This window comes from Barbus barbus, assembly GCF_936440315.1.
Source record: "Barbus barbus genome assembly, chromosome: 6".
NCBI classification, from domain to species: Eukaryota; Metazoa; Chordata; class Actinopteri; order Cypriniformes; family Cyprinidae; genus Barbus; species Barbus barbus.
The window spans coordinates 26,730,821-26,748,821 of NC_136734.1; the positions used below are offsets into that span (position 1 = coordinate 26,730,821).

Consider the following 18,001-nt stretch of genomic DNA (forward strand, 5'->3'; position numbering starts at 1 on the left):
TCCAGTATCCCCAAAAAGTAATTCTCCAGGTGACCCCAAGGACCCGAGAGAATTCAGAAGCTGTCTCTGTAAGGAAGCATCAGATGAAAGTTTCTTTTCCACCATTACAGCGACATGCCACAAGCTGACCAAAAAAATGTGAACTTGCTAAAGTTAACTTGCACCACCACAATGCCGTACTTTGAATCAATAACTGAATTCATAGCTGAAGCATGGCCTGCCGTTGACCCCTAGATAATCTTTCTAGTAGATAAAACTACTTAGCTGTATGGAGCTGTAAGCATTTCCATGAGATCATAATTAATAGATTATTGGTAATTGTCCAGGTCAATTAAAAGTCGAAGTGTCCATAACATGATTCCATTTAGAATTACGTGTTTTTTTAAAAGTTGAGCATTGCAACCTATGCGCATGAATACAATTGCCAATCAGAAGAATTTGAAATAGGTTAGTCTTTTTTTTTCCTGAAAAGGCAGAATGATTAATGATTATTCTAATAAATCAGGCCATTGTTAACTAAAAACACATTAAATAAAATGACAAGATATAATTGTTTACAGGTTTTCAATTATATTTTCAGTTTTTGCTGGAAATAATCTAATTCACGCTTTTCTGAGACTGCTGGATAAGGCCTCTCTAGGCCTCAAAATGTTTACTGTGACTCGAAATGCCAGGCTAGTTTAGCATTTCAGATGGACAACATGAAAACACAAAGAAACAGTTTGATGGGCCGCCTTCATCTCATTTATAGGTAAGTTATCTGGTTTATTTAGCTACTTTGTGTAGGAATAAATGCCAGTTTAATCTTGGCTATTGAAAAGGGGATCAATTCCTTTATGTTTACACTTTAAGCTTATCTTTCACACCTGAGTAGTTTTGAATAGTGATGTTACGCCTGATACCGAGGCTTGTATCGAGAATGTCGTTTGCAGTGCTTCGAGAAAGGCTTAACTTTGGCGGAATCCACTCAGTCTGATGACAGTTGAAGAGTTTATATTTCCACTGCCTTCTGTCACCCTCGTTCATTCAGTAGTGACTCCATATTTTCCCTCTGTTCTCTTTAAAGTAACAAAATTGTGAAATATTATGAAACAATACTTTAAAGAATTTATTTATTTTACATGTGTTTACTATGTGAGTGTATTTGTTTAACTATATCACACACCTGACCTGACCTGATTTTTCCCTGCACTTATTTGTTCGACCAGCAAGTGTCCCTAGCGTGCATTCAAAGCCTCGAGAAATGAACCACTTTTCGACACATCTGACTGGACAGTGGACAGCTTCAAAGTTTCATGAAGCTTTATCTTGTTGTCACCACTAAGTTTTGAAGATTGTTGCGACGAAACCAGCGCTTTTCTGTGTGTGAAACAAAGCACGCCTATGATATATGCGTGGGCGTGATGTGTTAAAACAACTTTAGAACCCACTAAGTTCCTGTCCTGTAGCCTATACTCTGTGCAGTCCAGCCAAGTTCTACATGTATCTATTGGGAGCTCGTTGTCTGCATGGAGGCAGTGTGTCATGCTGGATTAGAAAAAGGTCTTTCCAAACTGTTGCAACAGTGGTAGCAATTCTCTACAGTATAATGTTGCAACATTAACATTCGCTTTCATTAGAATGACTGAAATAGCAAAACCATTCTTTAAAAGGGGGATTTGGCCGGGGATTGCGTAATTTTGGCTGTAAAGTGTATATTCTGTTAGCACTGTGCATAATTTCTTTCAAATTTGAATACACTTACTGATTCACTGAATACGTGTATTCTGCTCTCTACATAAAGAATATGCAGATTCACACATTACGTTTTTTAATGTAAATCATACTAATTACCATTAATAATTACAATGACAATATTAAGGTAAATAATCGACAGTCGTATACAAATATCACAAGCCCAGTAAGCGTGTAGTTGATGATTTAATGGTAGTACAACGAAATGTTTATTCTTCATTGATCTTCAGGGCTACAGCACCTTCTGTTGGTGACTGATTATACAAACCATGCAGAGAACTCCTTGGACCAGTTATTCTTATTGGTCAAATTTCTGAGACTAGTTTAGGTATTGGGAATCAGGTTTTGCTGTCAGCAGGGGGCAGCACAGGACAGATAATGTGTCCATGTTCATTGCTTCATACCCCAACCACATTTTCACAGTGGTCATAACTCATAAGTCATATAGTTACATGAAAAATGCTTTTGTTGTGTGTTGATTAAGCTTCAAAACCACAAAATAATAAGCATTGTATTTTCCTGTTATTCACATTTCTTTCTAGGATGTGGCTTGTTCTGGCAGTTGTTGTTGTTGTTGTTGTTGTTTTAACATGAGTGCCATTGGAATTTCTATTATGCAATTCTGGTTATTTGCTCAGCCACTAGAGACATATGTTAAATCATGTAATGAACAAAGCAGGAAGTGTGAAGGCAGGATGTAGAAAAGGAAGGAAGGGGAGGACGAAGGGGTGTCAGTAGTAGACGTAGGGAGTTATATAGTTTGCAGATGTTTTTCTTGTGTATTATTTTTGCAATGATTACAATGACATTCCAATACAGTGTCGTTTTTTGCTTGCAAACACTTTTCCAGCACCAACCTAATAATAAAAAACTAAAACTAAAAAATAAATCCACCGTGTCTGAATACTCAGGTTCATAATGTGACTTGATGTACTTATTCAGGACTACTCATTTCAAACTTTTGTTTATATGGATGTTAGTTTAAGGTTACATTGTAGTGGAAGCAGTGAAATATCTTTTCTTCTGTTTTGTGATGTACACCCAAGTGAAATGGATCATTACTTGTACAATCCATTGGTTGTTGAGTAGATAGAAGCAGATCTGATAGGAGCTTGGCTGGTTGTAAGAAAGCTGCAGGGTTTAAGTGAACGAAATGACTGGAGAAGTCTGGCATACAACACCAGAGAGAAGTTCACCAGAAGATTAAGTTATGGCATTGAAAAATGAATATATGCATGGATGAATTGCTCATAATAAGATCAATAACATGCATTTAAAAACAGGGTAAATTTCACTTTTATTCCAACCTTAATTTAGAGTGTTGTGCGTAATGAGTGTGTTCTGGCTTTGTTTTAGGAGGCATGCCAATGAGTGAAACGGTGATCAGTGTGAACATGGACAGTATGTGTGTGTGTGTGTGTGTACATGTCTGTATTTGAGTGTGCAAATATAGCATACCAGTCAAATGTTTGGACACACTTAACTGAACATTTGCTGACAATTTAATTTAAAAAAAGGAAGAAAAAAAACTTAGTCTGAAGGTATGGAGACAAATATAAATTGGGCCTATATAAGAATTTCCTTAAAAACCTAAAACTTCAATTTAAGGAAAGTTACATTTGTAAGAATTTCTGTTTTTGCATATTGTAATTTTTATAGTTTCATTAATAGATTTGTTCTAAAATGTGGAGAAAAGTCTAATGAAGAATTAGAGTAGCTTTAGAGTCTGTGTCTAAACTTTTTACTGGTACCGTGTTAGTCAGGATGAGATCAAAATAACAGGCCATGTCCATGCCTTAATCTATTTTGCACATAGATTGTTGCTATTGTTGCTATGGTACCACTGGTCTCTGGGCTGAGTGAGAGAAAAATAATGATGGTAGGAAAAAAGCTAAACCCCACCCTCAAGCGCTGCCTCCAATTTTCCCCATGATTTAAAGCATTTTGCAATTGCTGTGGCATTTCGTGACATTGCTCACATACAAGATCTGCCCCTCTTTTTCTTCATCTCAATTCTGTTTTCTTTCTTTCACAACTAAAACCTAATCTTTGTCATCTAAAGCAGAAAGCACACACTGAATAAAGAGATGACGTGAGAAATATGCTGGGGTCAGAAGGGTGAGAGAAAAGCTGTTATCTGGCATCTGTAACTGCCAGCATTGTTACATAACTCTCAGTGGCAGAGAAACTAAGCAAAGGCTGGAGTACAACTGAGATTTAAAAATTTAACTGAATTTTATTAGCAAAATCAATTATTAGTCACTCATGTACAATGTATAAAACATATTGATGTAAAGTCCTAGATTCATATTAATTTTAGATCAGGAAATGAAGCATACAAATCAGATCCACAGAAACACTAGACAAGACAACACCTGACTGTGCAAGGCCGAATTCACCTTATAGGCATTTTGTTCCCATGAAGTGCAGCAGAATGCCTTTCTCTGGAATGTGTATAATAGAATAATGGAATGTATGTCTGTCTGCACCCTAATAGAATTAACGGCAGACTAATGGAAATGTAATGGAATGTATAGGATATCAGCTCATGTGTAAGGAATAGTTGGTTTCTGAAGCAAAGGCCTAGAGCAGCTTTATTTTGAAAGGACAATGAATTTGTAAACTCCGGTTTAATCAGTGTGTGTTTTGTTCATTGTTATTGTCCAGCTGGGGATTGCTGAAGGTTTAAGTGAGACTACATCTGGTCCACTCTGCAGATGAGCCAAGAAGGACAGATCATGGATCGTCAGGCCTTTATTAGTTGTTAAAGATCTGCCGAGGTCGACCGTAACCAGTCATGCCCGCCTGCGATGCCCCTTTGTTGGTGCCCATCTGTAGGCCAATTACACTCTGACCTTCTTTCAGTTGCTCGTCAGTGAAGTCCCTCTTGTTCTCCTGGGATTTCCTGATGTCGAGATGAGAATAAATCATTCAGTAAACATATTCTACTCATTAAATGTGTGGGGATGGTAATTAGTTTTTTGGTTTTAAGAAATTATAACATTTATTCAACAAAATGCATTCAATTGTACAGACATTAATAATGTTACAAAAGATTCCATTTCAAATAAATAATTTTTTAAAATAATTTATTTATTTTATTGATTTATTTAGTCATTTAGCAGACGCTTTTATCCAAAGCGACTTACAAATGAGGACATAAGAAGCAATCAAAACCAACAAAAAAGCAACAACGTGCAAGTGTTATTACAAGTCTTGGTTAGCCTAACGCAGTACCGATAATTATTATTATTATTAATTTTTATTTATTAATTTTTTTAAATAAAAAGACATATAGATAAAATAAAATTACAATAGAGAGTGCTAGAGTTACAGGGTCAAGTAAAGATGGAACAGATGAGATTTTAGCCATTTCTTGAAGATGGGTAAGTATTCGGCTACTCGGATTGAGTTGGGCAGGTCATTCCACCAGATGGGAACAGTTAATGAAAAAGTCTGTGAAAGTGTTTTTGTGTGTCTTTGGGATGGTACAATAATGTGTCGTTCACTTGAAGAACGCAAGCTTCTAGAGGGCATATAAGTCTAAAGTAATGAATTTAGATAAAGGGGTGCAGAGCCAGTGGTGATTCTGTAGGCAAACATTAATGCCTTGAATTTAATGCGAGCAGCTATTGGTAGCCAGTGCAAATTGATGAACAGAGGCGTGACGTGCGTTCTTTTCGGCTCATTAAAGATTAATCTTGCAGAGGCATTATGGATTAATTGTAGAGGTTTAATAGAATTGGCTGGAAGACCAGCCAAGAGAGCATTGCAATAGTCAAGTCTGGACAGAACAAGAGCCTGAACAAGGAGTTGTGTTGCATGTTCCGAGGGAAAGGGCCTGATCTTCTTAATATTGTATAATGCAAATCTGAGAACTACAAGCAGTTCTGTCTTAGCTAGGTTGAGTTGAAGGTGATGGTCCATCATCCAGCAAGAAATGTCTGTTAGACACGCTGAGATGCGAGCAGCTATCTTTGGATCATCAGGATGGAATGAGAGGTAGAGTTGAGTGTCATCAGCATAGCAGTGATATGAAAAGCCATGTTTCTGAATGACAGAACCTAGTGATGCCATGTAGACAGAAAAGAGAATTGGTCCAAGAACTGAGCCCTGAGGCACCCCAGTAGCTAGATGTTCCGACTTGGAAACCTCACCTCTCCAAGATACTTTGAAGGACCTATCAGAGAGGTAAGACTCAAACCACTGTAGTGCGGTTCCTGAGATGCCCTTTCTCAATAGGGTTGACAAGAGGATCTGATGGTTGACTGTATCAAAAGCAACAGACAGATCCAGCAAGATAAGTAATGAAGATTTGGAAGCCGCTCTTGCAAGTCTTAGGGCTTCAACAACAGAAAGCAAGGCAGGTTCAAGGCAGATTAATTCTTACTCATCAAAGAATCCTGAGAAATAAAATGTATCACAATTTCCACAAAAATATTAAGTTACTGTTTCCAACATTAATAATAGTAAGAAATGTTTCTTGAGCAGCAAATCAGCATATTCTAATGTTTTCTGGAGGATCATGTGACACTGAAGACTAGAGTATTGATGCTGAAAAATCAAAGGAATAAATTATATTTTATTATAAATGATAACAGTTGTTTTAAATTGTAATAATATCTCACATTATTACTGATTTTACTGTATTTTGATCAAATTAATACAGCCTTGGTGAGAGGAGACTTCTATAAAAAAAACTTACAGACCCCAAACATTTGAACAGCTGTGTACTTTTTTCAAGCAACGTTCTTTTTCGCCAGCAAAAGAACTGTATATTTGTTTATAACTGTCTCTCTCTTCTTTTGTAATAATAATAACATATTTCTATGAGACACACTTATCTGTGTTTGCTGATTCCACGCTGGACACATTAAAAATGTCTGGCTAAAAAGTGTTTGTAATCATGTTGCTATGACAATAAGCCACAACTGCAAATCAGCCAGCCATTACAGTAGTAATTACAGTAGTTTGTTTTTGTTTTTTGGTCGCTATGGCAGCCGGGTTCATTTTGCGAACAGGAAGAAGAAACTACAACCACACTCACTTGTGGAACCAATTGGGGTCTCCGCGGTAACAGCCATCATCTTTAGTAACAGCAAGACTCCCTAAAGACATCAGTGTCATTTGCACAGCGGCAAGGTCCTTACCTACACACACAAACATATAGATCACATAGAGATCAATACATGGTGCCTTTTATAAAAAAACTAAAAGTGATTCAAAATATTAATAAATTCTGTAGTCCTATATAAAACTGCTAAAATAACACTGATAAATGCCAGTTCTGTTTTTAATGGCACAAGATGAATCAAGGCAAGAGAGTTAATAATTTTCCATGAACTATGTAAATACGCTAAGATCACATGAGGAGGAAACAGGCTCTCACCCTCCCACAGGTCAACTGTTTGAAACATGTCAGACTTGGTGACCCCATAGCGTTCAGAAGCACCAAGGAACTGAGAGATCTGCTCCATCTGTTTAAAAGCCATTGAAGAACTTTGGATCTTTTTCACGGGCTTTGAATCCTTAGCGAGACTGTTAATCAGCTCACATAAAACCTACAAAGAGAGAATAGAAAAGGAGATGAATGAAAAGGTGAAAGGATTGTGAGGATGTTACAAAGATGGAAGTGGAGACTTACACATCCGTCCTTAAGCCATTGCTGGAAACCTTGTTTTCCAGGTTGAGGTTTTCCTGCAGAATCCCCACACTGAGCGATGATCCACTGCACCAGCCGATCCTCCAGGTCTGGATCATACTTCTTGTCAATCTTACTCTGCACCTCACGACTCAGACCATAGGCTGGACCTTTATTTGCCATTTTGCCTGAGAAAACATATACACAAAGAAAGTCCTTTTAAAGGGCACCTATTTTACAAAATTCACTTTTACGTGTTTTTTAAACATAAGCGTGTGTTGGCAGTGTGTACACAACCACCCTATAATAATAAAAATCTACCCTCTCCTTTTTTTAATCCCCATTAATCACTGTCTCAGAACAAGCCGTTCGCAGTATTCGTAAAATGTGACTTCACATTTTACAAGTCCTGCCCTCGACTTTTGGCAGACACTGCAGTATTAGCAGAGACTCCGTCCAATCCACCACGTTTATCTTCACGCAAGAGTGTTCAAGTAAGAAATGTCTTCTTATTAGAGCTACAGAAATTATTCCTTTAAGAGCAGTGAGTGCTTTTCTGTTTTTATTTTATTGTTTGGGTCATATTAACAGCATAGACAGCAGTATGTACTGTAAATTACGCTGCTGTCACTTAATACACAGATCTTATATATAAACATGCAATTTCTTTCCGGCTGTCTGCTTTCACAGACATAACCGAATGTGTTTTTGTAACTTATCCATGTTTTTAACATAAACTTGTGTGTATTTGACTGTTTAAGCGCAATAAGGCATGAAAGAGAACAACGTGTTTCTGCTTCCACTCAAAATCGGCATTTTTCCCCCAAAATTATATAAAAAATGACCTGTGGGATCATTTGAGCTGAACCTTCACAGACATATTTTTAAGGGGGACACCTGAGACTTATTTTACATCTTGTAAAAATTGGCATAATATGTGCTCTTTAATTTATTTTAGTTTTCATTAGTTTCCCCATGCATTGAGTTAGTTTTATATTAGTTTTATAGTGCTTTTTTAATGTTTTATAGTGTATTTAATTCAATTTTAGTTTTAGAATTGTTGTGCTGCCAAAGTTATTGTGTTCGCTGATATCATTTAAATTTTGGCATTCAATTTCTCAAGGACATCTAGAGTTATTGCTAGTATTATCTAATGAGTGATATTTTCATGTTTAATGCAGGAGGTTTAAAAAATAAGTATTTGAGTTTAGTTTCAGTTTTTCCAGTTCTGTTATTTATCACTGGACCAAAGTGCTGGATGTGCTTTTTGTGTATTTAAGCTGCCATGCTATTTTGCATGATCTGTTCAGGCAGATTTAGTTTTACTGTTAAAAAGCCTGAATCTGTGTAGTCAGAGGATTTAGCCAAATAAGGTGTATCTAACTGTGATGACTGCCATGCAAATCATTTTCTCGACAGTAATGCAAAGTTTGAAATAATGGATGCATTCTGGTAATATACTGCATTTACTGTAGTGTGTAGTCTTTAACTGAGCAGCCTCAATCTCTAACAACAGCACACAACCTCTGAACCGGCAAAGACACACAGACATACTGTATCAAATGATAATCAGAAACTGATGACCCCTGAGTGTCAGAAATGCTGCAACCTGCTTTTGTGTCAACATGTTCTTATCACCTTTCAAACTGCTGTTAGGCCATATTGGATTTATCAGGCATTCATTTGAATTCATTACTGTTTCCGGCACCACATTGAGAACTAAAATGCAAACACAACAGTATAGGCAAACTTATAGAGATAGAATTTAAGAGACAAGGTAAAACGCAAAGATAAATTTGTCAAAGTCCAACCTCGATGTCATCTAAAGAAAACTGTGGCCTGTTTGTGACTCCAAACATACACACTTTCTTATTACTTACTATTTTCTTGCTGTTCTTCAGATTCCACAGCTATGAAACCTTTCATGCACATGTATACTTGTCCCTGTAAATCACTAAACTATGGGTGATATATGCAAAAAGACATTGTTATGTTCTCTCAAACGTGTTGTTTGATAAGACGTTGAGTTAGTGTTCAGTGATGCATCGAGTTCGATTGTGCTGAAAGCATTTTGTCATGCCTGACCAATGTAGGTGTTCGTTTACTGGGGTCTGGGACGGGGAGTGAGAAAAGTAAAGTGAGGCGATAAGTTGATGCTACTTGCTGTGTCCGTGTGATTCTTGTCAAACACAACATTTGGCGACGAGGATGGCTGATATCGCACTACCACCCCCTGCTCCTTTCCTGGCCCTACCCGGCGAGCCTCCAATTCCCTGGACTCGCTGGTTACAGTCCTTTGAGACTTTCATCTTGGCAGTGGGGCTGACTGACGTGAGCGCAGCCCGCAAAAAAGCGCTGTTACTGCATTGCTTGGGAAGCGAGGGTCAGCGTGTGCTGGGAGCGCTCGAGCCAGGCACCGCAAGTGACTATGACACAGCCGTGGAACTACTGACCGCGCATTTTGCAGCCCCACAGAGCGCTCTCTTGCAACGGTTTTTGTTCCGTCAAAGACACCAGCTGCCCGGTGAGTCTGTACAACAGTACGCAGCCAACTTGCGGGGATTGGCCAGCTCATGCAAGTTTGGTGCGTTGCAGAACGAAATGATTCGAGACCAGTTAATTGAACATACCAACGATGCAAAAGTGCGTGAAACTCTGCTGTTAGAACCGGATGATTTATCAATGTCCCGGGCAATCACGATTGCATTAAGAATAGAGAGTGCAGCGGCATGTGCGTCGGCTCTGACCAAACAGCAATCAATCGCGGACTGCCCGGCCCCCTCCCCCATGCCACCACTGATGTCACAACCCAGCCAGAACTATGCATTAGCGGCAGCAGATTCCCCGGCAGTTATGCTACTGAGGCGCCAGCAGCGGTCTCAGCCACGCCTACAAGCACAAACCTCACGGCCCTGCGATAACTGTGGATCATCAGCTCATCTGTCTAGAGCACAGAACTGCCCAGCCCGTGGCCAGACGTGCCGCAACTGTGGTAAACGTAATCATTTTGCCTCAGTCTGCCGCTCTGCTCCAGCTGTGTCAGCCCAAGCACCCACTATTATTCACAATGTCTACTCTGGACCAGTCTCATTTAAAACATGTTCAGTGCGCTTAAATGATGTGTGTATCCCACTGCTTTTGGACACTGGTGCCAGTGTGTCTCTCCTGAATATGCAAACATACAACACTTTTTTCGGAGCACTGCCACTTTCGGCACCCTCTGCTTCACTCTGTGGCTATGGCGACTCAAAGATTGACTTAGTGGGTTCACTGCAATTAACCGTTGGGTATGGCAACAAGATGGTGCCCAAATTTACCTTCCATGTTGCCCGTCGCGGGGCCAACCTGATGGGTCTGGATTTGTTCTCGGCTCTGGGATTTTCTCTAGTCGACACTAAGGGAGCTGCAATCCTGACAGTCTCTACGCCTTGGCAGCAAAAGTGGCCGTCCCTGTTTGAAGGCTTGGGATGCCTTACTGCTTTTGCCCACCAACCTCTCCTGAACCCCTCCATTAAACCAGTCATCCAACCGCTCCGACGCATTCGGGGAAGTCGTGGCCTAATGGTTAGAGAGTCGGACTTGTAATCCGAAGGTTGCGGGTTCGAGTCTCCGGCCGGCAGGGATTGTAGGTGGGGGGAGTGAATGTCCAGCGCGCTCTCCACCCTCAACACCACGACTGAGGTGCCCTTGAGCAAGGCACCGAACCCCCAACTGCTCCCCGGGCGCTGCAGCATAAAATGGCTGCCCACTGCTCCGGGTGTATGTTCACGGTGTGTGTGTGTTCACTGCTGTGTGTGTGCACGTTGGATGGGTTAAATGCAGAGCACGAATTCCGAGTATGGGTCACCATACTTGGCTGAATGTCACTTCACTTCACACTTCACTTCACTTCACTTCCCTTGGCTCTCCGTGATGGTGTCTCGGCTGAGCTCAAGCAGCTGCTGGACATTGGCATTATTGAACCAGTGGATGCGTCGCCCTGGGTCTCGAACCTGGTGGTAGCTCAGAAGAAATCAGGTGGCCTACGGGTGTGTGTCGACTTGTGAGCGGTGAATAAGGCAGTGATCCCGGACAGGTTCCCTCTGCCTACCTCAGAAGAGCTCACTGCTCAGTTCCATGGCTCAACCGTGTTCTCTAAACTGGATCTTAGACAGGGCTACCTACAAGTGCCTCTTCACCCCAACAGCAGAAACCTCACAGCCTTCGTGACCCATGCAGGTGTGTTTCGATACACGCGTATGCCGTTTGGACTCAGCTCTGCCCCCAGCTGTTTCCAAAAAATCATGGTGTCGGTGTTGGCTGGTATACCGGGGGTGGCCATTTACCTGGATGATGTGGTTATCCATGGGCCCACCCCTGAGAGTCACGATGAAAGCCTCAGCAGAGTCTTCACAGCCCTAGCTAAACACAAACTAACTCTCAATGTTGAAAAATGTGTTTTCTCTGCACCGACCATTGAATATGTGGGTTTCTGGCTGTCAGCGGATGGCATCACACCACTTCAATCAAATATAGATGCCATACTGGCAATTCCTGAACCCAGCTCAGCTGTGCAGGTCGCCTCCTTTTTGGGCATGACAGGCTACTACCTGAAGTTCCTCCCACATTATTCCGCTACCACTGACCCACTACGGCGACTGCTGCGTAAGGATGAGCCATGGGTGTGGTCACAGGCATGCTCTGATGCTGTGCATGTGCTCAAGGTGCAGCTCACCACAGCCCCAGTGTTGGCTCACTTCGATATCTCCAGCCCCACCTGGGTGACCTGCGATGCATCGGCTACAGCCATAGGAGCAGTGCTGTCACAAACACAGCAGGGCATTGAGAAGCCCATTGCCTTTGCGTCACGGGCCCTCAATCAGACGGAGCAGCGTTACTCAGTGGGGGAACGTAAAGCATTAGCCTGCATCTGGGCCTGCGAGAGGTGGCATCTGTATCTCTATGGCCGCGCCTTCACCCTAAGGACAGATCACCAGGCCCTGACAGCGCTACTTTCCACAGCTGGGACAGGCCACAGGCCACTGAGGCTACACCGCAGGTCCGACCGTCTTCGCCAGTATAACTTTGACCTGAAGTTCACCCCAGGCAGAGACAATGTTGTGGCCGATCTACTGTCCCGCTCCGCTCCGCCACACCCCACCACACACATACATACTGACACGGATCAGGTGGAACGGGACATTGTCCAGATGTTACACACACCCCTCCAGGCCGTTGTATCGTTACAAGAATTGAAGGAGGCATCGGAACAGGACCCGGTCCTTTCTCAGCTCAGAGTCTATATTCTAAATGGCTGGCCTCAGGAGGTACCAGAGGGGCTGGCAGCATTTTCCAGAATAAAGCAAGAGCTGTCCTGCTGGAACGACACCTGTGTGGCACGCGGCCTCTGCACAGTCATCCCCAGCACCCTACGTGCACGTGTCTTGGCGATGGCTCACGAGGGCCACCTGGGTATTGTGAAGTTGAAGCAGCGCTGCAGAGACCGGGCTTGGTGGCCAGGGATAGATAAAGACATCGAGGCCCTGGTAAAAGATTGTGCGGCTTGTCTCTTAAGCGGTAAAACTGGTCACCAGGTTCCCCCACCCTTACAACCTCTTGCTTGGCCATCGCAGCCCTGGGACCACCTGCAGCTGGACATTTGTGATGAGATACAGGGAGTTCCTCATCACCAGCGCTTCCTAGTGGTTGTCTATGACCTGCATTCGAAATGGCCTGAGCTCATTGCCACTGGCTCCGTGACTTCTCAGGTCATAATTAACTTCCTGGACTCTCTGTTTTCTCGCTGGGGCCTTCCAAACACAATCACTACTGACAATGGCCCACAGTTAATCTCAGCTGAGTTCACAACATACCTCAAAAACAAAGGTATTCATCACATCCGCACGGCCTACTATCACCCCCAAGCTAATGGTGGCGTCGAACGCTTCCATCAGTCCCTGAAAAACAGTCTCAGAGAACACTTGTTCCAGGGGTGGACCTTCTCACGGGCCATTCATCACACTTTGCTGCACTAAAGGGCCACCCAACACTCTACGACGGGTGTCTCTCCAGCTTTCCTCATGCTTGGCCGTGAGCTCCACCTTCCCCTCGACAGGCTCAGCCCCGCACTACCTAAGGGCCCACTACCGAGAGTCAAGGCCTCCGTCAGCCACCAGCAGAGAAGAATGAAGCAGAAATTTGATCTCTCGGCACGTGTTAAGGTCCCTGACATAAAGGCCGCAGATTGGGTCAGGGTTCGCAGGCCCCACAGAGATAACAAACTCGCTTCATATTGGTCTGCCCCTCTCCAAGTTACTCATCAGCTGGGCCCAGCCACCTTCTTGCTCAGCAATGGCACACGGTGGCACGCAAGCCGCCTCCGCAAAGTGCCGCCCCCGGCACATACAACAGGCATCACGCCTCAAGCCACACCCCCAGCTTGGCAGGACACCCCAGCACTTCAGCTGACACATCAGATAGCTCCAGCACAGGCTCCAGACATGACTATCAACCTGCCAGCTGAGATTTGTGCCTGTCCATCACAGGCTGCCCAGCCTTATCCCCTTGTTTCTCCACGGCCTGTCTGCATTCGTTCTCGCCCAGGGCACTTACAGGACTTTGTGTCAACATTTCATGTGTGAAACCCTGTAGGAGGGGGGGAAATGTTATGTTCTCTCAAACGTGTTGTTTGATAAGACGTTGAGTTAGTGTTCAGTGATGCATCGAGTTCGATTGTGCTGAAAGCATTTTGTCATGCCTGACCAATGTAGGTGTTCGTTTACTGGGGTCTGGGACGGGGAGTGAGAAAAGTAAAGTGAGACGATAAGTTGATGCTACTTGCTGTGTCCGTGTGATTCTTGTCAAACACAACAGACATGTTACATCCTGCCCTGCCCTGTTTGTAGAAGAGTTGAGGTGTGTGTGTGTGTGTCTGTCCGTCCTGATGAATGTTACTCTGCATTTCCCAGTAAATCTCCACCTTTTGGTCCATGTACAAATACACACACAAACATGAGCTCAATATCATGCTTCAGGCTCAATATCATGCTACACTAAGACTCTCTCTTCAGCTATAATATCTTATAAGAATGAGATGTGTTATGTAAGCAAACACTTTAGATATGGGAAATGGAGAGACAAATAATTAAGAATGACTTTGTTATATTCAAATTTGTTATGGTTTGTCAAACCCAAAAATCATGTTGTCAACTGAGCTTTAACCACTAACACTCAGTCCTCAAACACAGGAAACCAGGGGCTTTTAGAGGAGCTGGTTTCAGTTAAGAAACAAAAGCATTTTTACAGAGATTTGATACTCTCACTTAAATCTCACGAGAGAGAGAGAGAGAGAGAGAGGGAGAGAGAGAGAGAGAGAGGAGTATAAAGAACAACCCTCATTTGAAGGGGAAAAAATATGTGCGTCATGCAGCTTGATTATTATTCGGTTTTGGAGTATGCAGTTTCAGAATGTGTGTGTGTGTGTAAGACGGAGAGAGATATGACATGGAGAAGAACAAACTTGCAACATCATTAGCTATTGCCAATAAAACACTTTATAGACAGGACATGTAAAAACAGGCAGAGGCATTCAACAGTGTTCTGAAGAATGAACTACAATTATGAGATTTCTTCTTCGTTCAGATGTCATTCGCTGCTGTAGTCAGTTAGTGCCAATAAATCACATCTCTAAATGCTCAAACTTTTTCTCAATCTGTCATTATTTTTTACTAGCTCGCTGTCCTCTCTTGGTTTTAGTGCATATTACATATTTATGTACAAAATCATTTTAACTTGGCAATACATAGTTTTATATGTACAGTACTTACCAGTTTATGTGTAGAAACCCTGCTCAATAGTCTTGATATGAAAATGCGTGTTCTGTGATGCACGCAACGCTGTGTGTCTATGTGGAAGAGAGTCTCTTCCTCTTTATGACAGAGTTCAGGGTCCAAGCTCAGGGAGTGCCACCCTCATGGAAATGACTTCACCAAGAGTGAGACCAAGCATGAGAAAGAGGGAGTGAAGGACAGAGCAAGAAAGGCAAAAGAGGAGGTAACCACATCCATAAAAGGTCATGACTTTTTTTTCTGAATCTCTTTTTCTCCACCATTTTCTGCCCCTCTCTTCCTCTCTCATTTTCCTGTATTACAATGTGCGTCCTTATTTGGGAGAGGGAAAAGAAGCGGTCTGGACAGAGCGAGGAATTTCTTCACATGCCTTCTCCTCCACTCCGCCCAGAGCAGAGGGAAGAGGGCGAGAGGAATGACATGGCCATGAATGAGAGAATATCTTGGCATTTTCTATGGGGCTGCTGGTTAGAAGCTTTGATGAAACAGGAAGTCAAAGAGAAGACACGTGACAACCAAATGAAAAATTAAACAAGGGCTAGGGAATCTAGGACAGCAAATGTGGCAAAAGTAAAAAAAGAGAGAATATCAGACAGTCATGCATGCCATTACATCACTGAACAAAGTGAACTGTGCTGATGTCATGGTCTGGCTTCTGCTTCCATAGTAACACAGAACTGAGTCACTTCCCCTTGCTTTTACTGTATGTCTAGATAGCCTTCTGTTAACTTGTCTATCCTCTGTACAGTGTGTTATGCATTAGGTTTACTTGTTTCCTATGCAAAAAATATTGTCTCAAGTTTAGAGTACTGTGTTCTGAGTATAATGTATCATATTTATTTGAAAGGGCTTTTCACACGATGTAGTTAGCACTGGGTCATTCTAACTTTGGGTTAACAGAATCTTGTGTTGTCTTGCTTCATGTTTCACACTGCTCATAGTTTACCCAGAGTTAATAACTGATTTTGCAATCAGTTTTTGGACTATAAGCGTCTTCTTCAGTCCAATAGACACATTTTCTGTCACCATTTGCCTCCTGAAATAGGCCTTTTTGTGTACATAGAAAAAGTCTTAGATCTTTGAGTTCAGCTCATGAAAAATGGGGGCAAAAATAAAAGTGTTGCATGTATAATTTTGGTCAGTGTACAAATCGCCATGGATTTACTGTACATTTACCATGGATTTACTGTAGAAACACTAACTACACTATGGTATTGTGGCAGAAATGTTGGATATTCATATGGAATTATAGAATATTATTAATGTCGACATGTAGTGTATTAAAGGTGTAATAGCTAAAAAAGCTATAGTGTTTGTGCCTTAATGTATTTAGACTACTCTTTTTTTATTGTTTTTAAATGCATGTGGTTTTCACACTTGAAACTTTGCAGTGTGTGTACAATGTTGGAAATCATGTAACACTGACTATGAAGTGAGGTTTAAGCTGAGCTTGTTGTCTTGTTACGCTTGATCAGTGGCCGTGGCCTTACAGGAGTGTGTGTCAGTCACTGGTCTGATGTGAGACAAGATAACAGTGCCTCTGGGTGGGGTTCCCCACTCTCTCTCACTTACACATTCACACACAAATTATGTTTTTACTACCCTATGTGTAGTTTGAGGTCAGTAATTTAACAAAAAAAAGTGGTTCATTTTTTTTACATAAGCCTGCAGCTCTGTGAAAAACTGAAACAACTGTGTGTGCATGTGTGTAAAAGTATGTCTATGAGTGAAGAGAGGTCTGTATGTCTTAAAGGAACACTCCGCTTTTTTGGAAATAGGCTCATTTTACAACTCCCCTAGAGTTAAACAGTTGAGTTTTACCGTTTTTGAATCCATTCAGCCGATCTCCAGGTCTGGCTGTAGCACTTTTAGCATAGCTTAGCATAGATCATTGAATCGGATTAGACCATTAGCATTTGGTCATCAAAAATGACCAAAGAGTTTAGAAAATTTTCGTACCATGGGTGCAGCAGGCGCAATGATATTACACAGCACCTGAAAGTAGTCCCCAGCTAGGTAACTAGAAAGTAGGGACTACTTTCAGGCGCTGTGTAATATCATTGCGCCTGCTGCACCCATGGTACGGCAGCAAAATTCCTTGATTATTACGCCAGAATGAGAATCGTTCCTAGCCATATCGGCCTCGAAAATCGCAACTTTTCATTTTCCGTCTGTCTTAGTACATGATGTAACTACAGAAGTGTCAAGCTTTGAATAGGAAAATTATCGAAACTCTTTGGTCATTTTTGAGCGAGACGCTAATGGTCTAATCCGATTCGATGATGTATTCTAAGCTAAGCTAAATGTGCTACCGCCAGACCCGGAGATCGGCTCAATGGATTCAAAAACTGTAAAACTCAACTGTTTAACTCTTGGGGAGTTGTAAAATGAGCCTATTTCCAAAAAAGTGGAGTGTTCCTTTAAACAGAGGCCACAGCAATGACTTTGTCTCAACTAATTGTAGTTTATTCTATTGAACATAATGATAACATCACAGTCTAAGTGTTCCAGTCCACTAAAGATGTTTCAGCCCAATATGTCCCCACAGATTTGTCTGCCCGACATGAGCTGTGCGTAAACCTGCTCTCCAGCTCTGAGACTGAACAGGACACTCTGACTCTGTGTGGCGCTTCCTCCCTGTTGTCCTCCCACATAGCGACCTCAGAACGGCTCTGTCTCACTAGTGCCACCCGCTGGTACAAACGCTGTCCTTCAGATCCTTGGTTTGAGAACACTGTAGGCTGAAGGACGTCTCCGCACAAGGAGCAGTGAAGATACCTGAATGAGTCACACACAGATT

The 18,001-nt window shown here is 42.0% G+C and overlaps 1 protein-coding gene across 1 annotated transcript; it reads right to left on the reverse strand.

Moving 5' to 3' along the window:
• Nucleotides 1–3,950: 3,950 nt before the first annotated feature.
• Nucleotides 3,951–15,375, reverse strand: LOC306871874 (transgelin-2-like). Its single transcript, XM_079420089.1, has 5 exons — nucleotides 15,181–15,375; nucleotides 7,379–7,563; nucleotides 7,124–7,295; nucleotides 6,782–6,884; nucleotides 3,951–4,639 (listed from the first exon to the last, which is right to left on the reverse strand). The coding sequence occupies exons 2-5, from the start codon at nucleotides 7,556–7,558 to the stop codon at nucleotides 4,492–4,494; spliced, it is 603 nt and encodes a 200-aa protein (XP_079276215.1). The 5' UTR covers nucleotides 7,559–7,563; nucleotides 15,181–15,375; the 3' UTR covers nucleotides 3,951–4,491.
• Nucleotides 15,376–18,001: the final 2,626 nt, after the last annotated feature.